This window comes from Lethenteron reissneri, chromosome 24 (genome assembly GCF_015708825.2).
Source record: "Lethenteron reissneri isolate LAM-NWPU_2019-01 chromosome 24, ASM1570882v1, whole genome shotgun sequence".
Lineage (NCBI taxonomy): Eukaryota > Metazoa > Chordata > Hyperoartia > Petromyzontiformes > Petromyzontidae > Lethenteron > Lethenteron reissneri.
Window position 1 is genome coordinate 17921077 of NC_083802.1, and position 27981 is coordinate 17949057.

Below are 27981 nucleotides of genomic sequence, written 5' to 3' on the forward strand. Positions count from 1 at the left end.
AATTCTACCAAGCAATATCTGAAAATAAAAAAATAGAAATATATATTTTTCAATAAGCTGCCCAAAGCAATAAAACGTTGAAAATAAACACACGACTCATAACGGGCGTTAAAAGGGCAGGAACAACTTTGATGTTCGACTAACCGCTGTAAGGGAACGCAATTAGTGCCGCTAACGAGCAAAGTGAGCCAGGAAAGACTGAAAGGAGAGCAAACTTTGGTCTGCTCGAGGGTAATGTACCCGCAGTAAAAGCTTCCAAAATGCCTCGACTCTGCTGCGGTCCCTATGAGCTCCCCTCCATCCGTATGATCGCCCATGCGGAGAGAAGCCTGCAGCTGAATGATTTTATAAGCTATGGTTACCCCCCACCACCCTTGCGTTTATGATGCAAATTCTGCTTTTGCAACTTTGTTTTATTGAGGGTGACCTGCCCTAATGCATTATCTCACAAAAGCACACACACAGACATAATGACAACACTCTAAAATGATGAGCCCAAATGAACACACTGCACGTATACATTTAAATGCAGTACGTAGGCAAATTCAAATAAGACCACAGGTTTAGTTTTTTGGAGGTAATAATGCCACAGAATATTTTGGGTTGTGAACCGACCATTTGATAGAATAAAAACTTCCAGGTGAAAATATAAAGCATGTACAACTGAGATTTCATTCCAATAAAGTTTGGACTCTCCTACGGGAAGCATGTGTCTCTTATATTGTTGTTATAACGAGTGCCAAGTCTTATTTCTAAGTGTTACATCTGCAACCTCTTTATTAAGCAATGACAATCAATTTTCTAAGATATTACACGTAAAAAAAGGTGTGTACATTGGGCACACTTGTGTAAACACAATACATTATAATGGATAATAGCCTGACCATTAATAATGCAAAACAGATGAAGTTCACGATAACCATCTCTGCATGAGAAAAAAAAACAATCCAATGTAGATTTTTGCTGCGCGGGCCATGCTCATAGACAAAATCCCTGTACACACACTGGGCACAAAGTTAGCACACGCACACGCGGCGGGCGGTACACGTCAAGCGAGCACACAAATGATTTTTTTTTGCGCAAAACACGAGTCATTCTTTGAAGCCACCACCACCCCGCACCAAAAAGAAATCTCCACAAACACCAGCCATGATGAGCATCGCACTCGGGAGTGTGTAGCAGCGGCCGAGAGCAGCCTACAGCAGCCCCAAGGCAAGGGCAGGCCCTCAGCTATTGCTGGAACTCCAACCATTCCTCTAATAGTGCTGGCGGTCAGCCAAATCAACGGGACCCGGTGCCTCCATACCTGTTTTGGCAAGTCAGACCATACCAAGTAAACAAGGAGCGTTTCTACTCAATGCTTTCCTCTCTCTCTCTCTCTCTCGCCTCGCTCTCTGCCTCCCTGTTGCTCTGCCCTCAATGAATTGATCTCACGTTATGTTATATAGCATATAGCACCGCGAGGATCGAGCTGCAGAGAGCATCGTTCTCCGGAGTCGTCTCCAGGCCCCCCCCCACCACCCTCGTGCCTGCCGCGGTGCTGGAACCGACATGTGGGACTGATATTGGTTTATTTATCCGTGTTCTATAGAGATTTGGAGGGATACAGAAAACCAGGAATGTAAGTCACTTTTTTTTACTTTCTATTTTCTCAACACATATCGGTCATAATTAGGCTGCCGTTTATTTAATTTTTCTGTATACCGAACTAATTTATCGCTGCGTTATTCCACCGCCGAGAATCTTGCCATTGAGAACTCTGCTCCGGCAAGCCTTAATGACGAGCCATTTATTTATTTTTAGCTTGAACATACGCTGGACTTTTGTTGAAATATTTTAAAACTAGATTAAAACCGAGAATATATACACAGATACATGGCAATTCAAAGAATCCATAATTGCGTGCAAGTGTTATGGCTGTGTTTCCGTTTGAAGGAGATAATGACGTTCAGAGTATTTTAGAAATGTGTTTCTTTTAAGTGTATTTGAAGAAACGAGCATTCAACTGAAACACCATTTAGTTCTCCAGACAGCAGGCCTATACTCCGTATGAAATCCAAAAGTGCACTGTGGGTTCATCGGCACCGAATGATCGTTTGATTATTTCTTTTTTAAAGTGTATACATTCTCACACACACATACACTGGAGGATGATGAATGCCGGTATGTGAGTCAACGAGGACAATTCAAACTGTGTGAGTGTACGGTATTTACGCATGGCCAGCTGTCAGAACACGCATTCGGAATGTCAGTGCTTGGTGTTGTGGCTCTGCCCGAAACATTCCTGTGAATGTACCCCTTCCCCTCGATGCTTTAATTTGCCATCTTCTGCTCGCACGCATTCAATCAGGAGGTGACGATATTTCTCCTTGGGACCGTTTTCGTCGTGGAATAATCATAAAAAAGAGCCAACGTTTGACAGTGGAGTTTGATATCGTGTGGGTCACCCCGAGAGAGGGTACTTGTCTTTACCCATAAACAACATTATTTATTTGTAGATTGTTGCAATCATTCGAGTTGTCCAAACTTTCAATTACCGTAATTGCTATTTGGTCATTTCCCCCCACCCCTCCCCACCCACCATGCCTGCAGTTTTTTTTAAAAGTAATGTTTGCTCTTTTCTTTCCCTGGTGTTGTATTTGTTTCTGCTGGCTATAATTACAGCTGCTTACTCTTCCTTTACTTTTCAGTTACATTGAACAAAAAAAAGTTGCATCCCAGATGAGTTTAAAAGAGAGTCACGTACGACACGGTTTGGCTCGATAATTCTCCCCTTTGTGAGCAGGCCCTTTTAAAAAAAAAAAATTCTCCTTTTGTTCTTGGAACTGTCATCTATGATCTTTACAAAGTGAACTTAACCTGAGCTTGGAAAAGATCACAGAGCAGGCAAGTGCATTGAACGCCACCATCTAATAGCCCGGGCGCTCTTCTCTCTCCCTCTCAAACAGTACACAATGCGACCTGCTTCAGGCTAATTTCATTAGGCAAAGGAGAGAGAAAAAAATAGTTTGCACTTTAATTATTCCCCCTTTGATTGTGACATTACCGTTAAATCCATCTTGTCAAGAGCGCGCGTAAAGGTGTCGTAGCCCCCACCTCCACCTTGCTCTACCGCGCGAATAAAGTTTTCACCTTCGCCACAACCGGAGGCAATGGCATTATCGGCAGCCCAAGCGGCACACGACCGAAGGCGGGGGGAACGCTTGAAATCGATAAATGCGAACGTAGCTAAAACGTTCCAATGCCGCGGCTCGGTCGGTCCGCGTTGAGTGAAAGTAATTCCCGAGCGAGCATGAGCTGCTCGAAGACGAACGGAGTTTGCCTTGTCCTCCACCTGTTGCCAGTCATTCATTCGCGACCGCGCTTCCTAGCGCTGAGGTCGGTCGCTAAGAGCCGCCGTCTGCAGGTGAGTCAGGCCTCGCCCGCACACCTTTGTAACGCTGCGGAGGGGGTGGGAGAAAACAACCACGCGGTCGCTCTGCGCGTGATGCTGGCACCCCTCCACCCAGCCCCCCACCTTCCACCAACAACTATCACCACCCCCACCTCGCCTCGCCATGCTCCACCATCAATTACCCTGACAGTTTTAAGACACAAAAGGCATCGGTGCCTTTGAAAAACAGCGTGGGGGGACGAAAAAAATGTCTAAAACATCTCCGGCCCTCTTATGTTTTAAAGAAAGAGCTTAATAAGGGATTGTGGACTTCTGAAGGTGAACGATTTCTTTTCTTACCTGTGTGGGGATACAACATTTTCTGTGCTATGTACACAAACCCACAGCAGATAAAAGGAGAGTTTTTGGGGGGGGGGGGTGGGGGTAGAATTTCAAAAGTAATCTTTCGAGAAATGTATCCCCATTTAAGTTTGGCTTCAACTGACTAACACCTGCACCCACGCATTACCCAATGACTAAGCACGAGCCGACCAAACGCCACAGTGTGACACACAACACAAACATCAAGGTATCTGTCCTCCCCGCACCCCCCCCCGTAATACAGCAATCGGCCCGAGCTTGAAACGCACAGAGAGGAAGCGAGATACAGACAGCTGCTAGGAATAACCAGGCTCGTGAAACGATCACCAAGGAGTGAGACACAATTGATTGCAACTGAACCTGCCAAACCATATCAGTCTCCGCAAGAAGGCTTTTCCACAAATGCCAAATTTTCTCCCAAAGGGTCAGCCAGACAGAACGGGGGGTGTGAGGAGTGGCGGTGGGGGGGGGGGGGCGTGGGTGTTGGGGGTGGAGGGGGGTCAACTGTCAACTGTCCCACATTGGTTGTTCACACCATATTCAAAGCATTGCTGAGCAGAGCAGGTGTGCATGATGTTGGGGAGGAGGGAGATTGGGGTGCGAGGGGGGGGCAAGGTTGTCGGGGGGTGTGGATACCAGCATAAGGTCTGGCATCACTGAACGAGTCGCGTCTTCTGAACCTTTTGACGGAAGGTTAGCGCCCCTCCCCCCTCATCCCTCCACAGCGGCTGACCTCAAGTCGAGCACTCGGCAGCCAGCGGGCGAGGTGCGCTTGAGAAAAGCCCACGTGGGTTTACACGGACCATTTGTTTAAATCAGCCAGGCAGCGCAAGGCATTGCTTTAATTAGCGCCAGGAAGTGCGGCGAGGAGTGGCCTGCCGTCATGTCTCAGACAGGTAGTGTGCAGCTGTGAGAGCTGGGAAGCTGGCTATCGCGTGCGGCTCCGGGCCACATTAAATACCGAGCAGACAAGAATATTTCGAAAACGTGAGTATATTGTATACGCATATTTTCAGTTCTTCCTCCATGTAGGTGTGTACACGCGTGCGGAGATGTTATGTGTGTGTGTATATATATGCGCTCTACGGGTTTAGTTTGACGTATCACTGTAAAAACAGCCCGGAGGCAGCAATGTCTGAGACGGTATGTCAATGCATAAACGGTTTAGTGCCTTTAATATAAGACTCTCAGCTTTCCCCTTTGATCACATGTTGCTACAGCACTTTTACTATAATGATTGCATGAGATGAACAAACTGAGCGTTTTTTAATAACTTTTTTTGAAAATAAAGTTAGATATTCAATTGTAAAGACCTAAACTTAAATTCAGTGTTATTGAGCATCTTAAAGTGAGTGCGTGTGAGCAATAGTGAGTTATTTCAGTGAACTCATCCATATAAATGTGAATAAAAATCTAACAAGATCTGTACTTAAAACATCAAATACAGGACATGGGGAAAAAAATCATGATTCATCAGTCAGGACTTTAACAACGATTAGAGGCCTTGATCTTTTTATTTATATAAATAACACAAATAATATAACCATACAAAGTGCAACGAAATCTAACGGTAGATTTTCTGCGGTTGCTCTGCACTGCTCTCTGATGCGTTTTCGGGTTGCCCCGCGTCTCGTCCGGCACGACGTTTCACTGCCTGTGCTGGGAGCTTCTGCAGGAAATGAAACGATGGACAACGCGCCGAACACCAACGCGGTACAACCCGAAAGCACGTCGGGGTATACTCTTGGACAAGACGATTATAGGTCAATTATTTGCCACATATTGGGGGGCTGACCATTTTTTAAATCCTTTATATTACGTTCACTTGCTTGTTTGTTTGCGCGCTTACGACCGTGCAAATCTTTCGGTCGTTTTTTAACCCACTTCCCCTGATCCAATCGAGCTGACATTTTGCACACAGACTCGTTGTGCGTGACAATTTATTTTCGTGAAATTTTTTTTCCATAACTTTACACTTTTTAGGAAAAAAATAATAATATTTAATTACCAATTGCTTAATGGTGGCAGGCAATCATCTGACCCATAGGTGGCAGCCATCTCAAGCCAGAGGACGAGAGGACTCTAGCCGCCACGCATATAAAGGATTTATAGTGAAAAACTTTGTTTTTATGGGTTAATTTTTTCTGCCTGGCATCTGACTTTCGACGTCTGCGCACCACGCGGAGCGCGTATTGCTCTCGTCATCCGTCCCCGCGCACGGCTCCGACACCGAGCCGGACGGCAAAATTGCAAATCGACGGAGCCACCGCCAGGGCGCGAATCGCAGAGGGCACAATTAAACTCGGACGCAGGGGAGGGCGGCAGATAGGGAGCGAGCGAGCGAGGGAGGGAAGCGAGTCGAGGTGGCCCACGCAGACACGTAAGCAGCCCGGGCGGAGGAGGCCGAGGCTAAACACTGCCGCCTCTGTGCCGCCGGTAGCCGCGGAGCTATCTTCATCTTCCGCGCGCTCCGCTCTCGGAGGATCCATTTCAAACGGCTACAGCGGGCAGTGACAAATTACATCGACAACAAAAAAAACAGCCCTCAGCTAGGACCCTGTGATAAATAATATGGGAAGTGGAGGCTGTCAGCCCCTCAGATCGGTAATGTAACCAATAAGGTTTTTTTTTTTAAACGCCTAAGTGTTATTAACCAAGACAAAAGACAGAAAACACTTGAGGCACTTGAGGAATATGAATTGCTCACGTACGGGGCAGTCAACGTGACTTTAGCAGCCTCGCTTGTGAGTTGTGGAATAACATTTATGTAACCCAATTATGGCCATTGCGATCATTTCACAGCTGCAGTTGTTGTCACCGTAGTCACCGCAATCGGCTAGTCTCAATCCACAGCTGAATGCGAGCAGTCATCCGTGCACACACCAGCGCCTATGGTCCTGTGAAGCTGTAATTAACCTCACCCACGCGTGTCACCTGTCTTGGAATTAATTCCACCGCTGACAAGCTTATTTGGAATGCTCCACGAACTTCTGGCTACATAAAAGAAAACCGCTGTCCTAAGTCTATAATTACGACTAAACAACCAACAATATTTCTCAGATTATTGCCATAAAAAAAAATCTCACTCAACAGTCACAGCTGAAGACATTAAAAGTCACCGCATTCGTAAAACGTCCTTCGCCTTTGTTAAGAAACGTAGCGATGAGCTAATTCGCCTCGTAAATCCCGCAGCCAATGCCAAAGCGTCAAACGCTCACTCGAATCTGGGCGATGCTACATCTGTTTCGCTTTTTAGTTTGCGTGACATCATGAAGGAGTTGTGGTCACCGAAGGGCCATAAAAAAAAAACGACGGTGTCTTATCTACCTCATGTCAGATCACCCCCACCCCCCCTTTCAGCCTATTGACAGTCACAAAAAAAGAAACGTAACGGTTCCTTGTCCCATTCTCGGGGCCCATCACCGCCCAGCCCAGAGGCTCTCTCTCTCTTTAACTGTCATTAACAAAACGGTTCATACCCCCAAGAGAAGAGTAGATCGACATAATTGCTGGCAATTTTGACAATGGGTAACAATTGAATATATTTTTTTACACGCGTAGAATGTAACCACGGTAAGAATTTTTTTTTTCCCACAATGTTCCCCACTGAATGCAATCCTTTTTTTATAGCGATTTAAAAAAAGGCCGTTCACCATGAGCTAACAACAACATATCTCAGAGAATTTTTTTTGCCGTTATGAAAGATATGATTCCGACGCAAAACTTAATTCATCCATCAATTCGTTCGTTTTCAACTTGACGTAGGCCACCGGACGGCATCCGGTTGGCAACACCGTGGGCGGGGAGTGTTGTTTTAGGACTCTGAAGGAAATGAATAACGCCGCGACAGTGGCCGTAGCTGCAGGGGCGTGCACGCAGCCTTGACCAGCTCATCTTTTCTTTCAGCGCCCTTCATCCCGGAGGTGAGCAAGGCCAGGGGAGTGATTTTCTAATGAGCAGCACGAGACGTCACGGACTGACGTGCGTACAAAACCTGCCGAGTGACGCTCACCGTCCCAGACCACCACCCCCGCCCCCACCCCACCCCTCTGGAGCCCGCCCAGTATTTTCCCGACACGTTAACAAGTAGGCTTTGATGTAAATAATACGTTTAAAAAAAAAATAACTGCAAACATATACTTCCTGAACATTTTGCAATAAATCGTATTGGTTCCCACGATCCCAATTATGAAGTTACATTTTTAGCCAAAAGGAAGTACCCTCCATGTGAATGTTAAACCGGAGAAATGTAAATGCGTCAACAGTGTTTCAACACTCATCCGAGCGGAGGATGGTGTTCCATCTCAACTGACATCCTCAGGCAATCGTCTGTATTCCACATTCCTATGAAGGGAGTGAATCACTCACTCCACAGAACTACAATGGGCTGCGCTGCATGCGTCTAAATGATGCATAGCAAAGTGCGCACGGTCCTTCTTGGGTGTATTTATAGGGGAGACAAAGTGCGCTTCAACGTGGCATTATGTACCATTAAAACAAAAGCATCTCTCGACAATGCAGGCAGGCACATAGAAACACCGCGACAAAACAAGCAATACATTTTCCTTACACAAACAAGAGCCATCTGGAAAAATTGGACTCCTTTGCCAATTTGTTTAAGGCAGAGATTGATACATAACCGTGGAAAAGGGAGTGTATAGTACACGGGGTCTGGAGGCCAAAGTGCGGTTGCAAAATGATTTAAAAAAAAAGGATTAACCAGGCGGATAATCTGCACTTAGGCACCCCTATTGGCCCCAGTTGCACCCACGGAGACGTTATCCACAGTCCCTCACTAATTGACCATCATGTTCAAGTGCAAAGGGAATCGGCCGAGACAGCCGGGGCGGGCTTTTGAAGCACTCTGGCCTGTGTGAGGGTGCCAATAGGTGTGGATAACATTCCATTTTGGAAACCCAAATCAGCAAGTGCACAATAACGGGCTTTCGCAAAGATCAACGCACACCTCCCTACCCACGCTCGCTAATTGGTGTCAAGTTTTAAAAGAAAAACCTGCAAGGAGGTACACTGTGATGCCTTCATTCTGGTGCCAACGACAAGAGATCGGAGCACGCTGTCACGGAGACTCCAGATGGGTCGGCTTAAGCTGTGCGTATAAGAGAATTAAGTGGACAATAGTGGACTTAGGAATACATCGCACGTACAACGGCCCGAGCTGAAACCCACCTCGGTTGGGGCTTAACGGCGATTAAACTCCGGCTTTAAAGAATACACTGAAAAGTTCAAACAATTCTGCTGCCTACGTTCGCGAGACAAATCTGCTGGCATCCATTGAGAATGTCAGTGGCTGTTGAATCGTACGGTCCCTTTAGCCTGCGCGGCTAGTCGCAGTGCACGCGTTACACTTTTAAAAAACAAGAACAAAATCCGCGGCTCAATTCCGCACAAAACAACCTTTTGAGCGTCTGGGTAAGGGCGGGGTCCTCGATTGCTCTTAGCCCGGCACTCGACGGTGAAGAGGTCCAAGTGGAGCACGTCTGGGAGCTGGTGAACTCCTTGAACTAGTGGGCGCTTCATCACCTGAGCTCAGTCGTGGTTCAAGAGGGAGATGAAGGTCGCGGTGGGGGGGGAGGCCGGCCGACGGGGAAGAGAACCGCCCCCTCCGGGAGAAGGTGCACCACCCCGTGATTTATGTCCCGCACCTGCGAGCGTCTCGACAAATTGTACGGCAGCGCCGAACAGGTGTGCGAAGTTGTGACGGCTGTGCGCACGCCATCTATATACTGCGGCGGGGGGTCAGGCGTTTGTTTTAATTTTACGCCGCACGTCGATGTGACGGTGCGCAGGCCACGGCTGCAGGAGAATGCGTGGCTGTTTAAAGCGGCCGTGTCACTTGAAAGCGAAGCAAGGAACGTGCGGCCGTTGTGAAGAGAAGACAGCCGGGGTTTATTATTCTTGCACGCTTTCTTTTAGCTCACTCTGTCTGTCTGATGTTGTCGTTGTTGTATCCTCAAATCTTGTAACTCAATTTTAACCCACTTCCCAATGTGGTATCGACTGCAAACTTGGTATACTTGTGTCATACTGATGCCAATACTATATTCTATCATAAACATTTTTTTTTAAATATATATCTTTAAACATTATTTTTTATATGTTATGTTTCTGCTTGGGTCTAATTGTCCACGCTCAACTGACGTTGGCTATAATTGGCCACGGTCCCTTACGTTATGGCAAGCTTCGGGGCCACTTCCTGGAGTGGTGGAGTTTTGCCATTACTAGTACATTTCATAAAAGCGTGTTTTTAAAAAAGTTTTTTTAATATTACTTTCTTCTTCTTCTGCTACGAACAGTGCTCGGTATCGCTGCAAAATGAGAAACCAATGTCGCATTTGTTACCGTGTAAAAATGTGTCAAATACCCTGCTCAAGCAAATATTGTGTCAAATATGTTTAACACTTTCATGGTCTTCGTAAAAAAAATTGGCATCAAATTAACAAGCCACAGCTAGAGGGAACGTTGGTTATGAGCCACAGAGCTCTTTCGAAAGTAATCCCATCCTGACTTTTACAACACTTGGCAGTTAAAACACATTTTGTTAGAGCATGCAACTTACAATAATGAAAGGAATTAACATCACTCCTTGTGCGTTCAAGGTTTTTTTTCGTCAGCCCCCTTGTTGTGTTGCTTATATTCTTCTCGAAAAGGTTTACAGCGCTCACTGAAGCAGGTTCACGGCTCATTCTGCCAGGTGTTTCCAAATGGACAAATTGGAGGTGACAGTAATGTGTGAAAACAGCTTTCTGGATTTGGAATTAGTAAAAAATTTCGTGCCATTCCACAAATGGAACCAGCTGGCTTTAAGCCAAATGCCTTGTACTAAGTGTGACATACTGAGAGCTGCAGGCAGTTAGAGGCTTTGCAAACCCCCTGTTTAACAAATTTACATCACCCAATAATCTGCTTTGGGACGTAAGTATCTCAAATACAGTCACTATTTCTTAGCATTACACATGTTTTAAACCATTGCAGCTTTCAGATTAAAAAAATTGTTCAGACGCGTTTACAAAATGTGCTCGAGACCAATTGCTAGCATAGCTGCCAGTGATGCGATCGGAATCATCGGAGAATGTTTACGCGAGAGGAAGTGGCCAAACAAGAGACCTGGCGTGATCCAGCTGGGCCCTGACCCCCCTGGTGCACAGGGCCAGCAGGTGTGGTCAGGAAGTCAGGGATTATGGCTGAGCCCAGAGAGGGCAGGCCCACCACGTGGATGTGGACCTCCAGCACCGGATGGATGGTTTTATTATGACTTTAAAGAGTACACGGGAGCTGACCTATTACATCGGTGGGATACGGTCAAAGCTACTCTTTTGTTTCCTCGCAGTAATAAACAGCTCTTAACCAACTATGCAGCTTCGTGCAACACGTTTACGAGCCACGATCTATTGAAGAGGGATTTCCCCGCTTAAAGGAATGCTCTTCGAAAACATTTGCCTATGAGGCCCATAGGCTGATGGGACGAAATGTCACCCGATTTTATTTTTACGCAGCAAAACAGACCCTGGTGTATTTATAGTTGTGCAATGCTCTGATCGAGACTAATATCTGTCAAACACTCATCACGTTGCATCGTGCCCCATCCCCCGGGCGTTGGCTGCTGTCGATAACGGACAGAGAAGTGCCATAGTGGTGATGTCTGTCAACAGACTTGGGTTATCCGTTACACCAGGTACGCGATGGCATCAGTCCGAGCTCTCCCAGGGGCACATAGCATCAACACAGATCAAGCCTTACCCCACAGCTCACTGCAACGAGAGCAGGAGTGTCGTGGACCAATTACTCAGCAGCAAACATGGTCTACTGCTCATGAGCCCCGCACAGAGAAGAGGACAGTCAAGAGAGCAGGGCCAAATTATAGTTGACACTTTGAGTCCAGGACAAACATATTGCAGACCTGCCCGTCATGTTTGGTCATTGAGGGTTGCTGAGAGCGGGCAGTCCAACAATGAATTGTGCTGCACCGCTCTCTGCTACCTGCCACGTTGCTCCGGAGTCTGTAACTAGCCTGCTGTGTATGGTGGTCACCCATCCAAGCACTGACCATGCTCAAACCTGCTTAGCTTCATGAGATGCGATGACATTGGGTGCATTCTGGGTAAGTTGGTCATCAGTTTGAGTTTAAGGTATAAACGTGGTAATTAATGGTATCAGGTTGTAGCCCGACCGTACGGGAGGAGAGAATGCATAAGTCGGTCTTGGTGGCGACAAATTCACCGAAACCAATAGCGACGATGACTTCAGTGAGCACCGCATCGACAACAACACCCAGCGGGGAAACGCAACGTTAGGCAATGTCTGTGCCACCACAACAGCCGAGGTCATCGAGAGTCAGTTTCCATCGAGGCCCGTGAATGCTACCATTGGTAAAAGACGGCCACCGTAAGTATTCGGCTCCGCGGGCCTGTGGTCCGCCCGAATCCCCTCCCACTGACTTAAACAATTAATAATGCGGGGCTATTACGGCCCAATTGTTTGCCCTAACTGGAAGGCTCCATTTCAACTCCCCCCCCCCACACCCACCCTTCCTTCCTTTTGATGTGTGCCGGCATCCCTCAGAGCTCATTACAGAGATAGAATCTCGATTCATACAGTTTTATTTTAATGAGGGAAATCTCGGGGGGGGGAGGGGGTGGGGGGCACGACGGGAGGCGCGGTGGGGAAAAGATAGAGTTACTGGTTAAAGGGGAGCGAGAGAGAGAGAGAGGGTGAAAAAAAGGTACATCTGAGCCGTGGGATCACTATCGTCCCAGGGTTGGGGAGTGTCCTGCGTGGTCTCTAACAACTACTCGCGCAAGTTGTTTGTACGGCCGCATTCGCCGCTGCTTTGTCGGTGCCGCGACAAATTGCCGGACTGGGAGTGCTGCTGCAGCCGTTGGGGAAGGGGCTCCGGCGCGTTTTGCAGCTGCCGAAGCTGCGAGCAGGAATGAGAGAAATGCCCCGTTGCGCGATTCAGTCAATGAAAGGTGACTGCAGCATCCGTGGTTTCGGTATTTGTTGTGACTTTGAAGGTAAAATCCATCCGGCTTTTGCTCTTTTGTGGTTAGGTTTTGAAAAACTATCCCAGTGTCACTGAATACTCCAAAGAATACTGGTCGTAAAAGGAACTTTAAAGCCGTTTGAAATATCACAGCCAGCATGTGTTTTATATCGCGTATAATTTAGCTTAAGATAATTTCGGATTTCAGGCACGATATTTCCTTTATTTAATGCAAATTAAAACAATTAATAAACTGCATAGCGCACTGTAGGTGGGGAATCAAACAGAAGCAGCGTTGGCTTGCGTTGATGCGAGATTGCGTTCATGAAACATCCATCAAGCTGTGGAGAACGGAACGCATGCAGCATTGCAACAAAACTGGCGTGCTCAAGTTGTTTCGAAAATAACCTATGCGACTTAAATGTTGAGCACGCTTCCTCAAGCATAAACAAGTTGAATGCTCGCCGAATTTGAGTCTCGCCGGGCCGTGTTTTGAAACAAATAGAAAAAGAAAAGAAAAACCCGCGCAAGCACAAAGGTCCCATAAATTATCACCGCAATTATAACATTTTGACTGGATGCATTTACATGAGCAACTTGACCAATGGTAACAATTACTTCTTGTTTAATTTGATAATCATTTCCTCCACAGACTGCAAGCACAGAGCTCAGCCCCTTAAACCGGTGCAGCCTTTCTGCGTTTAAACACCGGGATCAGAGTCGGGTGGGAGGAAATTTGTTTAGCGAGTGTTTGTCAGGCGAAGTTAACCTTATCTTCCTCTCTGTTTGACTTGTGCCCTGAACAGAGGATTTGTGACTTGTGGTGGTGGGGGGGGTTTAAGCTGCCTGTCAAGAGGCCGGACACACAAGTACGTCACTCGGGGCACACATCAGCAGTGTCCAAGACTCCTGTGGGGACCGGGGGAATAACAGACGCTCATCTCGGGAGGGGAACAAGGCTGCAAATAAAAGAAGGATCGGTCTGGAGGAGGAGCAGGAGGAGGATGCAAGTGGAAAATTAATTACAACAGGGCAAAATTAAACACCGAGCCAAGTTTCACGACAAGATACGATCGGAGAGGGGGGAAATATCAATCATTATCTTCGACCACGAGCGTGAATTCGGAGGAGGGAAGAAGAGCGAGCGAATGTCTGGAGATCACGTTTAAAACTATTCCGTCGTCGATTACCCATTCATAACCCAGGCGCTGACGAAATACAAAAAAACTCTCAGCAGCTTAAGAGCAGCAGCGGCAAAAAACCAGCGTACAGTGTATAAATAGACTAATCAACTACAAATGTCTGAGCAAGCTTTCGAGAGCCTTGCTGACAGCTAGGTGACCGCTTTCCACTTGGGGAAGATTGTTCAAAGAGCTCCTCCCAAGTTACGTGCAACACCGGCCGCGCGTTGGCATTAGCTACCGTCACAGCGGCTCAGAACACTGCAAAAAAAGGCGGGATTTAAAATAGAAGGGGAGCAGCAAGAGAGAGAAAAAAAACGTTTCACCTCCCACCAACACTGTGTGACGAACGGAGGCTCTTCAAAGGTAGTTCGTCGCAAAAGTGACTCAGTGGACTTGTGGCTGGTTTGGCAGCATTTCAGCACTCAGAGCCAGAGGAACCACAGTGATGTCGCACATCGCAGCGATCTTCAGATAAAAAGGCTGCACGCAGTTCGCAGCAGGTAAAGCACTTGAAGGGGTGCCCCCGGATTGAGCAACACGCAAAACGAGTCCGCAATTCCGCAGGGTTTGTCATAAAACTCAGTGCAGCGGGGAGCAGCAGGACTAGCAGAAAGCATCTTGACTTCAGATCCAGCTATGATTTTCCTGCGAGTTGCCCAAGTCGGCAGCACTACGACACTACCATGTGGAGATGGATTCTGAGGCAGCGGAGGCTGCTGCTGCTGCAATCTCCACTCTCCTCCTGGGGCTGTCGTTTCTTTGCCCTGCTCTGTTTGATCAGCCTGGCTGAAACGCACCCCCAGGAGGGGCCACTGACTCTCCAGGACTCCCGGCCGGGTCTCAGAAACTCTTCCAACTCCTCGTCTCTCTTTGGATCGGCGTCGTTGTCATCATCGGTGTCTTCGTCTTCGTCGTCTTCGTCGTCTTCTTCCAGCCTGGAGCGGCACGCGCGTAGTTACAAGCACCTAGAGGGAGACGTCAGGTGGCGTCGTCTCTTCTCGGCCACGAAATTCTTCCTTAAAATCGAAAAGGGTGGCAAAGTCAGCGGCACTCGCAAGAAGAACTGCCCGTTCAGTAAGTACCCCGTGCATAACGTCAGCGCTAATTCTGGAACTATGTGTGCACATATTGCACTTTCTTTCTGTTTTTGAAATGTTAAATTCTATAATTATATGGCAAGCCAAATTGTTGCCGCATTAGCCACCGTACACAGGTTGTCACAATACTGTAATCAAAACTGGATTTTCTTTCTCTTGCTCACTGAGAAACCTTCATATGCAATTATGTCACGCTTCACAATGTATTCCTTTGCCGAAAATAAGTATGCAGCGCACGCAAGCACGGTAGTACGTTCTACACACACACATTGGAATATAAACAAGCTACTAAACGGGTTGTTCATACGATATACATATGCAATACCAACTATGCATTACTTACACAAAGACAAAGATCCCCCGTATAGTCTGAACAGACTGTTGGGTCAAGTGCTGTTAACGATCACCTATAAAGGCCGGCACGGCACACGAGGGGGTGGGTGGCCAACACCACGCCCAGCCGCCTTTGTCTCCCTAGTGGCGATGTTTACACACCGCGCCAGGTACTCATTTGAGGCTGAGTTGACCTAGGGGAGGCCCAGGACCGGTTCAGATAATCGTCACTGGTGTTGGCCGTGAGCGGGAATTGAACTCGGGCCGCCGGGTTCGTAGCGCAGCGTAGCGCTAACCGCGACGCTACCGCTACCCACGCATTACATACCCAGCACACTGTGCACATGCGCAAGCCGGTTTATATATTTGTATTTACATTTCCAATTCAGTTACTTAAGGTCCGAGCATTATCTGCACGCAGTATACTTACTCATGTAGGGCACCAACATTTGCAGTCGTTTAGAAATGTACGGCAGACGCTGATAACAGATCTGGCTTGGTCAAGCAGTTAGCAAAACACCCGACGTACTCTGTGAGCACCGAAGACTTCGAACCCGACCGTCTGCGGTTGACTGGTTTAGCCATGATTCACTGAAAAGTTAATGACGTCCCTGACAACCGCTTTACCTCTAATAAGTAACAAATCAGTTCACAGGGCGTGACGAGTTGTTATGCTCCGCGACAATGAAAATATTGAAACGCAGAATGCAATTATATTTGATCATATACTCTAAATTAGAACATTATACGGTGCCCTTTGGCCAACTGCGTGACGGGCGAGCTAAAGTTAGGGGTTTTAAGGCAGTTATTTTCTTTGATGCGCACGAGGAATCCAATAGCGTTCGGAGAGTCCAAACATCCGACAGGGATAGAGCTTTGCGATGTCTTGGCGTGGGACGTTGTAACATCCAAAGCCGCACCAAAGTTTAATTTGAACAATTCCTCAGCAGCCTTGCCGAAGCACTTAGACGAGACTGTCGTATGCGTACGTATATTAAAGTTCCATATATTCACATACCTGTGTACTGTGTATATAATAATACAGTATAGACAAGCGTGCACACACACACACACACACTCGTGTTATTTGTGCTTGATGCGAGGGAAAATCATAGTTGAAGCAATTACAACTCTCCAGTTCAAGCAGAGAGCGCAGCGCTGTCATTAGGTTAACAAGGGTCTCGGTTAATTCAGGAAGTCTTTCATTTCGCAGGAGAGATCAGAGAGCAAATTTTTTTCTCCCAGCACGGAGGTCATTAGGATTTCCTGAGAGGAGACTCGTGCCGCAGCCACTAACGAATGACACCCGGCGGCGGCAGGAGAATAAAAAATCCCCACGGCACAAATGATGAATGTTTTTTTTCCGTCTCGCAAATGTGTTCATCCTACTGAATATCAAGCAACGAACGCAAACCCGCTTGTCAGGTCGACTTAAGCGGTAAAAATGGCAAACGTTTTTTTTATTGCGTCCTTGTTTGCTGGTTCCTTTTAATGAAACTATCCCTTGATCCGGTGTGTGCAACAAGGGCGGTCACATCTTACAGGGTACGAATTAGGCAGGTGCTATATTTATAGTAAAATGTATGGTATTTACGAATCAGAAGAAATATTACGCCATAACATGGCTATTTGTGTTAATATTAACCACACCGAAGGACCACTTAATTGTATCAAATGCTCTGGCACTGTTACGTAACGTTAATATTCCCACTATCACCATGGAGCCATGAATCAAACATCAAAGTAAAAAATAGACTCGAGAGATAATTTATAACGTGAGGAAATCCCCATCAGTCCCCGTTATGAAAGACTGAAATAATTTTCATACCCTCAGAATAATCACAATGTAATTCTGGTATTAAATCGAGAGTGGTGGAGAAAGGCGGAAAAAAAACCTAGTCTATTTAAAAGCTTAATTCCTGACGCTAGAGAAAATATAACTTTATTTTGCATGGCAATAAAATGGCCAAGGACGTTCTAAATGCAAGAAAATCTTCATCAGATACCACTTAACCCGCTGACCTTATGTTGACTCACCACACCACAGATAGACCCATATCTTCACGTACGGGTTTCCTCAAAGGATCCGTGTCTGTCATCTGCTATGCCCTCTAATGCCCTTTAACACATCTTGAGCCTGTGCATTCAGTTTTCAGCCTCTGTTATCCTTAACATCCCTCTGCATCCCATTCAATAAAATCCCAACGTTTCCCTTTACCGCTGATTAAATATGACGGCCACCTTGCACGTGTATTTGCTCAAATTCAAACGAATTGCTCGGTAGTTTGCAATGTATCTATCAGCCATTGGTGTTTTTTAGCGAGTAAGTAACGGTGCAGATGCACGAGCGATCAAATGGCAGCGCTGACAGAAACCAGACTTGCAAGCATCACCACTGGCTGCAGTTAACCCTTAAAACCAACAAACTCTAAGGCCCCTATAAGCAGGAATTCCCGGCTGTTGGCTTTAGATGAGCGCAGTTGATAAAGAGGCCAGCCATTGAGTAAGTTAGCTTACCAGCAGTCCCGAATCCCCAAACAAGAGCATTTCTGTGACAACGGCAGTTAAGTAAGAAGGCATTTTAGGGTCAGCAAAGAATGAAAATGTCAAAATTAGTTTCGTCAAATATTTCCCGCTTTCCGATGACACGCACGTGAGCTTCGTATTTGCTCAGCGGTGTGAGCTGCCGTTTGTGTTTTCAGCAGCCACCAGTTCGTGGCACTGACAGGTTTGCATCCGGTTTTTCAGACGTCGTGACAGGATCCATCACAAATCTGCGTGCTGTGCCTAGCAAGAGACCATACTCGAGACCTTTTGAGTTTCAACTTATTGTGTAATCGAGACACCCGACGACTCCTTGCTCACGTTCATTTCAAGCGGTGTATTTCCTTCGTTTTCTACGTCATGCGATGGACACACAATACTTCCTATTTCACAAAAAATGTATGAAAATAAAACCCTCCTGCATTGAAAACCGCTGCGGATTCACGTTACTGTACAAGGGGCAAATAGTTAACGTTGCACAATGGACATTTGTTTGAAGTGGCAATTTCCAGCTAATTTTATTTTCCACAAACCAAACACGGCGCACTGCAATTATACATGTAATATGTATTTTTGTACGCTTTCATTTGTTATGTGCAAATGACCATAAAATTGCTTTCAATTATTTTATACAGATGCTAAGAATTTGCAATTGGAAGCTAAGTCCCATGAGAACGAACTTAAAGTAGTCCATTAAACCCTGCAAAATAATAGCAACAAAGCAATCATACAATTAAGAAAATAAATATACCGGAGAAAAGGAGTATTGTCGAGGAGGCAATTTCGAGCGGGAGGACCAGTGTTGTCCTAAACAACGGGTGACCGTGGCTTACAATAGGCCCTTGCTAGGTGACCAACAATAGTGCATTGTGTGCCCAGAATGCAAACGCAAACCTGTTGCACGTTTTGGGTTCCCACGCGTCTATTACGCGTCTCGGCAGGCCAGCCGTTGAAACCCACCCACCTTGTGTCTGCTTGCTGAATGGGCTACGGTCGGGCACTATTTTTCGAAATAAAAAAGATTTTTATCTCTCTCCACACCAAACCCCCCCCCACCACCACCACCATCGCCCCCCCCCCCACCACCATTCCGTCCCTACCCAGCCTCTAACTGCACCCCCTGCAACCTCTTTTTTTCTTTCTTTCATATGTTTTTTGAAATTCTGGCATGATCAGCGTAAAACTTCCTTTAATCATGTTTGCTAGTTGAATAATAATAATAAAATGATAATAAAGCAGCTTTTTACCATACCAACCTAGTTGGGTGAATTGCCTGTCGAGTAGAGTTGATGTTTTGTCTACAGCACCTGAAAGAACTGGCTGGAATTTTTTGTATGAACCGTGTAAAGTTATACCGTTGCATACAAATTTCATTTGGTGTATTATCCCTTTTCAATAATGTTTAACTTTGTTTGATACCAAATCCGACCTGCGTCCTTAAGATGTCCAGAGAATAAATGCCATTTGTCAAACACGTAAAAAAAATGGCAATGAACAAAAATACGGAATTGTAGAACCTGTCATCCTTGACAACAATGAATTCAGGCTAGCACTATCTTTAAATTGAGTGACCAAGTAATTGAGCAGTTATGGGCAATGAATTGCAGAATAATACGGTACATTATTTAAGTCAATTTGTTGCCATACACACACCTACACAAACACCACACAAATTTGGTGTCTCCCAGGAAAACCTGTTTGCTCAAAACGTTATCATTCCCATTCACTGCAAAACTGTATTTTATTCTCTACCAAGTTGCGTGCATGAAACGATATGCATACACCGTTTAGAGAATGCAAAACAATTCTCGTCTGTTCCCAAAAAGCAAATAACAAAAGCCAATATGAAACGTTTTCCCAGAGTCGAATCCTCCCCCATCACACTTTAAACTACTGTTTATCATTCTACCTTCAAAAGATTTTCTGCACCTTTCATTTGAAGAACAGAATGAAACTGTGGGGCCAAAGGTCACTCCGAGTGTTAACAGAGCAGCCTTTCAGGGGACAAACAATACACGCAATTTCAGGTCTACCTGTGTGAACTACGCAGGAGGCCCATGTCTTATGCAAACCTATACTCTTTAATACCCCGACACATCACCACATGCACGAACTCTAAGCCAGTGTGAGGTGACTTTCCACTCGCCGAATAAATAAACGGCGCGCCACTCCTTACAGTCCTACACTCAGATCGCTTGTGTTTTACATGACAAGCCTTCAAGTATGAGAGGGTGAATTTTGATTTAAAGCTTTCGTGACTGCAGGGATTCATATTCTTGGTTCTTTCGGTAAAGTCACGTAGAAGGGAAATATAAATAATAAAAATAATATAAATATAAAACAATAAAAATTCTCACGACGTTTCGACTGCAACACAAGCAATCATCATCAGGTGTGAAATCCACAGCAAGAAAATGTTCTTGCTGTGGATGATGATTGCTTGTGTTACAGTCGAAACGTCGTAAGAATTTTTATTGTTTTATATTTATATTATTTTTATTATTTCCCTTCTACGTGACTTTACCGAAAGAACCAAGAATATGAGAGGGTGGTTTACTATATACAAGAAAAATGTTATCAACACACACACACACCTGCCTAACCCATTCGTCCAAGACATTCATTATTTCTAACGGTAGCTGGCTCTGTTCTGGAGACTTGCGGTTATGATACATTTTTTATTTTTAGCAGTACCAACACTTTGGAATGATTTTAAGGCAAAGATTGAGGAAGCTGGTAAAATTCCGCCAGTTTAAAGCACACACCTTGAATCAATTGTTGTGGATACGTCATGATCCACATGCAACCAAATTCTCCTGTGATTGGCGTCGCAATTGAGGATTCGTTCACGAGCGGAAGGTGCGTTTAGAAAAAAATGTTTAGAAGATAGTGGTGATATATTGAATGTCAAACACATGGCCAGTAAGAGCAAACAAGCTGCCTTTTCTTTTTTTGGGGTCAAAGATAACGCATCAATTTGGTGACCTCTCTTCAAGGGTGAGGGGTTTTTTTTTTTTTACAAATCCTCTCTGAAAACTAAGTTCGAGCAGCACCGAAACAAAACGAGAAATGCATCGTCACACGTAACGATGCATTTCTCTTTTTTTGTTGTTGTTGTAAAGTCTGGCCAAAAAAGTGACAATCTGGTGGAATGTGTGACTAATTTGTACTCGCTGACAAATGATGAACACAGTACGTGCGGTTCTCACAATACAATAAACATTTTTTCTCTCCAACGTTCAGCACAATAAAACGTATTCAACAATGTTTTAAACCAATTATATGCCAATTAGTCTCTATTTATATTATTGTGTTTATAGGCCATTAGCATTTCATTCTGGAGCCGCATACCACAGCAGAAACACATTTAATTGCAGAACTATGCGTAACTAATGTCAGTCCTTTACACAACACCATTTAAAGGCTAAACTTACACAACTGCAACAGAACATGATCTGCTCGAACATTGAGATGAGAGTCGCTACGGACTAAATGAGAGTACAACATCAAACTTTTAACCGTCTGCTTTTTTTCCCTTCAAAGTTCCCATTAGTGACCAGGCAGACACAAATTCACTACACTTGAGAATCCGGTTTAATCTTGGGTGACCACCCAGGATTTCAATCCCAGCATCTCCGCAGCGCGGGCCTTCACTGGCGCACAGCGCTAACAAGAATCAAATGGCAAAAAAAAAAAAAAATCTCATCCGCGCTCTGATTTATGAGCGCAGCATTGAGGAGGTCCCAATCACTGCGGCAAGCATTCATGAAAATAAGAAAAAATAAGAAAACCGACACACACTGAGTGAGAGCAGTGGCCTTTAAGCTTCTCGGAGGCTTCGCCTTTGGTTTTGTTCGGCTTCTGAAAGCAAACGGGAATCTGGTTACGTATGTCCTCTCAGATGTCGCGCGCGCGCTCGCTCGCTCTCTCAGAAATACGGGATGGCCCGCCCTCGTGATGATAGCGTATACGCTGATCAAAGACCCGCCCGACTCTAGATTACTTCACAGGGAGACGGAAGAAATTTTTTTTTTTGCATTTGCTGAAACTAAAAAAAAACGTCCCTTCGCTGAAAGGGTATACGATCGACGCCAGGAAATGAAAAGTGTCACCATCGAAGCAAGCGTTCACACTTTACAGTTGAAAATGCCAAAATAGAGTAGGTTTTGTGAATTAATGCAATTGCTTATGTCAACATATCAGCAGAAATAGAGCACTGGGAGGGTAATTGTACGGAAAGTGTTTTTTTTGCACCTCCACACCAAATAATGTATACACAACCGAAGAAATACGCGTAGCAGCTTTCCCAGACATAACCCCTCGCTCCGTACAATACGTGCAACGTGTAAACCAGTGCCGAAAGTTAGAATGATGTGGTCGACTGTTACACACATCTGGGAGGCAACGCCCCCCCACCACCCCTCTCTTACTCTCTGCACGTGAGCATCTGTGTGGACCCTATTTTTGCTTAGGGTTTAGAGCATCGTAATCTGCTTCATATGCATACCAGGGCTCGGTGATACACTTTAACTCCACATCTTGGCTCAAGTTATGTGTGTGTGCGCACAAGCAAAAAAGGGAAACAATTTTTGTACGTTCATAAACAAGAGGGCCACACATGCTCGGAAGATGGGGAAGGCGCTACGTTAGCTAACAGGACGCAGCTGTTAGCCAACACCTGAAGCATCATGAATCATCGCAAGAGTTGCTCATAAATGGAATGTGCATGTGAGCTCTTAATCCATACATTTGTTGTCAATGGAACCCCAAGTTTCAGCAGGAAGCCTCCTATCCCCAGGCTGATTCACATATCGCATTTCAAAGAGGAAAATCATTAGGACTAATGAGAGCACGGGATGAGCCCAGTACACTCACGTGGAGGGTACGAGGCCTCAGATGCTCCACACATAGCTTCCCAAGCTGTGTTTACAAGGTGTTCTCGTAAATACTTGACCTTGTTGGTGTGTAAATGAACAACCAAAACAGCACCTAATCAAGCATTGGGGAGATAAATTGGATGTGTACATGCTATTAATCGTGTATAATTGTCTCACACACTCCATTCTGTGGTGGTCGCCTAGGTAAATGCTTGAGGAAATAAGGCACGTGTACTTCATAATGGACTGACATTCAAATGGCGTTACTTTCCTCTAAATATATGTAGAGGAACGTGTAAAGCACCACTGACTGCTTCATCAGAGGAGGAGGAGGACAGTGTTGGTAAAAGGGCATGAACAAGCATGTTGGCCACATCCGTTTCCTGTTGCACAAGAACATTCAGGCAGGGCTCTCCTGGCGGTGCTGTCAGTTCACAGGTAACAAGGCCACGAGGTTAATGAAACCAGAGCAGAACCCACGGAGGGCCCAGCCACTCCCACCCATTCCATATGGCAGGAGTTCAGCAAAGAATTATGAGGCGCAGATGTATCCTTTGGCTAAAGTTGTCTAATTGTCTGCAAGGGCTCGTGAAGTCTACGCTTTAATAGAATTTCTGCGCCAAGTGTTTCGGGGCCAAGAACAACAATTTTATTTTTAGTGTCAAAAACAATTTTTCTATATATGTGTATTGTCCCACGCAATAAGCTCTCCGCGTGCATCAAGGTGCAGGATGGTTATTATATATAAAGAAAAACATCTAAAAGAAATATCAATGAAAACGTACATGGCTGCTATTTTTCCATTTTTGTTTTGCAGGCATTATGGAAATCACATCGGTGGAAGTAGGAGTTGTGGCGCTAAAGGGCGTCCATAGCGGATATTTCTTGGCAATGAACAAGAAAGGAAAAGTCTATAGCACGGTAAGAGGGTTAAACATTACCAGCGGTCTGAATAACCTGCACGAATTACATTACCATTTATATGTACGGTGTATTTTCTTTTCCACAGTGAAAACAAAAACATTACATTCACAATGCCAGCATATTCATTGATGCGCCGGGCCACACATGCAAAACGTTGAACGATAAGGTACCCCTAAACATCACTTTCATTTTACGACCTGCAAATGATGGAGAGTTGCCAGCTTTCAACCTAGAGCACCGCTGCTAAGCCGTGGAAAAAGATAGGCCACAAAAGGTGTCACAACTCTTTCACATAGCAGGCACATCGGAATAAATCACAGGAAGCGAGACAAACCGAAAGGTCACGTCACAAAGCGCAGAGGCACACAGCAGGCACCTGAGAGACGGGTTCACGCACAGCACTGGGCACACACGGCCACGGCCTGACACGACAAGATGCACAGGTGTGGAGCGAACATGTGGTGGGCAGGCTGTGGCCCCGGGCAAGCCGCTGCAACATGAGAGCGAGAAGCAGTCCAATCAGTTCAACCCCTTCGATAAATCACGGCACCAGATACCCCACCGTAACCTTGTACAACACCGCACTACAATGAAGCCATGTATTAAGGCGGTTATGAGCAATTGCGCGAAACATTATTGACAAGAACAGTAAATTATGCCAAACAGCAACGTTGGCCTTTCATTCTCCACCAAAGCGACTCACTGACTGGATAGGTGACACAAAATTAGAGGGGCTGGGTCGCCTGGCGGATAACGCATCCACTACTTCGCCGGTTTGAATGATGTCGAGGGTTCTTTTCACACTGCGGCTCAGTCGTTTACACAAACTGATTTCCTAAGCAAAGTATTGGCTACAAAGTACAGCAGATGTTACCGACTTGTGATATTGTCATTTCCTAAAATTTAACCGAGTGCAAAACATTATATACATTCATGGTTATGCGTGGTTTCAATTGCATTTCTGAGCTCTCTTCTAAAGAAACCCCAATAAAATGGAAACGGAGCAAGGTCTGAATAAGTAAGCTTAAAAGCTCGATGTGTAGTGGCAGAGCCCACAGCACCTTTCGAGACATTGCAGGTGAACACCAAAATACCCTCACAGGCCCACAAGGTGAACATGAGCGTATCGAGGCAACACGCAATGAATCTCGGGTCACCCGCGTGGCCCACCCTCGCAGCGGTGTGCGAGGGCGGACCATCGGCAGGCAGGGTCTAACTCCACCTTGGCCTGCAAGATACCATGGCAGGCCCCTGTCACACCACTTGTTACGATGATTGAAGAATTCAAAAGTATCGCAAACCATACAAGGATTGTTGACATTTTGTAGTCTGGTTGCCCGGTCGGTTTGCGATAAGATAAAAAGTTTTCGCATTATCATTTTCGTAACATGCCTTTCTCAAATTACAGGTATTTCATAACAGATGACGTGTAATCTGTGATTGTTTTTGGTATACAGTATCTACACACGAACAGTACAGTAATGTAAACATTTCCTGTAATAGATGCGATACAATGTGAAAAGTATGAAAGTGAAATTGCTTCCATATTAAATGCTTCCGAGATGAAAGTCCAAAAACATATATTTATTTGCAGTATTTTAAGATCGGCACAAAAATGTCACGTGAACAACATTATATTCATAAGCTTTGTTGGCGCCTTGTGCATGTTTCCGAAGGTGTTTGACAATCCCTCTGTGCATACAAAACGTGCATACGTATAGGTATGCGTAGTATAGAAATATTTATTTATTTATTGCCTGTTATCCTAACTTTAAAAAAAGTTCAACAAATTAAGTGGGCTCCATTCCAACGTCCGGCCAAAATTTCCCAACCACTTGGAATGGCGTCAGCAGCCAACGTGGGCCTCCCCCTTAAAGTTGATTCAGCCTGAAATTAGTGCTCATTGTTGCATTTTCAGGGCTGTGGATGTGAAAAGGCGGCCAGGCGTGGTGCTGACCACTCACCCCTCGTGTGCTGGGCCAACAAACAAGTGATTGCTAACAGCCCTAGACGTTCCTTGATGGCTTTCAACAGGGGTCCCTTTTATTCGCCATAGCGTGGCCCCTTAAAGGGACAAATGAACCGCATTTCTACGTGTGTGTGTGTGTGCCACAGCACGGAAAGCCGTCGAATGAGCGCAAAGCGACCAAAACTTGATTGTTACGACGGCAACGACAAAACCTCCTCTCGTTTCAGAAAGACTACAGCGACGACTGCAAGTTCAAAGAGCGAATCGAGGAGAACGGCTACAACACGTACGCCGCGGTGAAGTGGAAGCGAAATGGGAAGCAAATGTTTGTGGCCCTGAACGGCAAAGGATCGCCTCGGCGGGGACACAAAACGCGGCGGAAGCACCTCTCGGCGCACTTCCTGCCCATCCTTGTGCCTTAGGGGGTGCCATCCCCACCCATCTTGCCCCCTTACCCCCCTAACAATGGTACCCACCTGCCAATCTCGAGCCCCCACTCCCCTCGCCCCCTCCTCCCCCTTCCACGCCAGGCGCACGTCCCCCAAAAATGCTTTTCCGCAAATATTCTCCGAAGGCCTAAAATGAAACTGGAAACATTGGTGGTGCGCACGCCAAAGTAGAAGCAACTGAACTGGATGACCTCTGTAGGGAGGGACGGGGAAGATTGCTGTTCACTTCCAAAAGCACAAAGGCATTAACGTACGGGCGCTTGGAAGACTGCGGACATAAAGTGTTATGAAGACGAGTCTGAACGGCGCACGAACGCAACGTCAATGGGCTGTTACGGGACACGTGTGTTGGACTCTCCATGGTGTGCAAAAGCTGAAAAGACTTTTTTTGACCTATCAAATAGGCGGCAATACCATTGTAGTGCTTCAAATCAGCTGGCAGTGCAGTATAGGGGTGAAAAGATAGCTTAGTGAAAGATGGAACTCACAATGATATAAGAACTAAGCAGCACAGGATAAAATAGGGACCAGGTAACATTGACAAAGGATGTTGTAAACTTGTAATGCTGGATATTTGTTATTTTATCATACATAATTTACTTACCAAAATGCACGTTAACATTTCATGTTTATCAATAACTCAACTTTCAAAATTAATTAAAAAACATTTCCAAGTTTAATTTTATTATAAATTACCACATGGTCAAATGTTCTGAAGTTATGTTAAATTTAGATGTGCCTTTTTATTTAAGTTAATCTTTTTTCTATATTATGGATGTTATGTATGATGTATCACTGTTAAAAATCTGTACACTTTAAAAAAAAAATCAGAAAAGCTTTACACTTTTTACTGTCATAGATTTGACAATCTAATAAACGTTAATGTTACGTAGATGAAATATTGCTTACATTGTTGTATATTATTGTTATTATTAACTGCCAAGTAAAACAAAGAAAGCACTGCCTATCGCACAGTACGGTACATTTAACTCAATTTAAATAGCCCACTTTTAACGTACAGTCGTGCCTTTTACAGTGATGGTACTAAATACAATCCATATTATTTATCCAGTGTGGCTGTGTGTGTGGGCATCTGTGTCGACTAGCATAAGTTTCTTAGCGCAATTCTGCCGTATAAACCGCTTCAAGGCCAGCTAGTCTTTCATAATTAAAACTATTAAATACATAATCCTTTCCACATACACTTTTTTGTTGTGGGGACAACTCAAAGAGAACGATGACACAATGAGAAGAAGTATGGACGAGGAATTGTGATGTTATAAGAGCCTCACCTGATAAACAACTTAACTAAAAAACCACAACGTGGGGGGAAAAAAAAACGTGTGACACTAATAAGAGGAAATAGAGGTACATTTTGTAGTCTTGCCAGCAACTCAACCTGAACATTCCCACCCCTCTGCCCCCACAAGACACACATTTACTTATTCATCCAATTTGTCACAACATTAAAAGAAGCCTCCCTACACAATTAGCCGTGTCCTCGAGCTACGTCCTCTGAGCCCGTGTATGATTTCCTTTGAGCATGCACAGGGCAGCACTATTTAGTGTATTCACTGCATACACACTGTGCTGCAGTTATACAACGTATACACTTACGATGGCGATGGCATTTGTACATACGCATACAGAGAGTACCCTATTTACATGCTGTATAGAGAGGAGCATTTCACTAATGCATCTACTTTGTCAATAATGTATATTTACTTACTGAATGTGTGCTGTATATAGTACAATAAATGTACAGTATAAGTCATACATACATGATATATGCCACTAAACGTACATGTTTACTAAACCATACAACATCTTAATGTGGCTCCTGTAAATA

At 45.2% G+C, this 27981-nt stretch overlaps 2 protein-coding genes across 11 annotated transcripts in view; one reads left to right on the top strand and one right to left on the bottom strand.

The window, feature by feature from the left end:
- The window catches only part of LOC133346732 (protein FAM227B-like), a 58151-nt gene that overhangs the window by 7063 nt on the left and 23107 nt on the right, over window positions 1-27981 (bottom strand). The gene's annotated exons all lie outside the window — the stretch shown is intronic.
- FGF10 (fibroblast growth factor 10) lies at window positions 1496-27964 on the top strand. Of its 5 annotated transcripts, none has more exons than XM_061558584.1 (4): window positions 1496-1621; window positions 13562-15013; window positions 23608-23711; window positions 25911-27964. In XM_061558584.1, the coding sequence occupies exons 2-4, from the start codon at window positions 14623-14625 to the stop codon at window positions 26103-26105; spliced, it is 690 nt and encodes a 229-aa protein (XP_061414568.1). In that variant the 5' UTR covers window positions 1496-1621; window positions 13562-14622; the 3' UTR covers window positions 26106-27964. The 5 variants fall into 5 exon arrangements, with proteins under 5 accessions (XP_061414568.1, XP_061414566.1, XP_061414569.1 ...); XM_061558582.1 differs by lacking the exon at window positions 1496-1621 and adding an exon at window positions 4314-4741; XM_061558585.1 differs by lacking the exon at window positions 1496-1621 and adding an exon at window positions 12477-12741.

Excerpts from the sequence above, each read along its gene's own strand:
- FGF10 (XM_061558584.1), top strand. The coding sequence starts at position 14,623 with ATGTGGAGATGGATTCTGAGGCAGCGGAGGCTGCTGCTGCTGCAATCT. Across the intron at positions 15,014-23,607 it reads CAAGAAGAACTGCCCGTTCA|GCATTATGGAAATCACATCG; the intron begins GTAAGTACCCCG and ends TTTGTTTTGCAG. Across the intron at positions 23,712-25,910 it reads AAGGAAAAGTCTATAGCACG|AAAGACTACAGCGACGACTG; the intron begins GTAAGAGGGTTA and ends CTCTCGTTTCAG.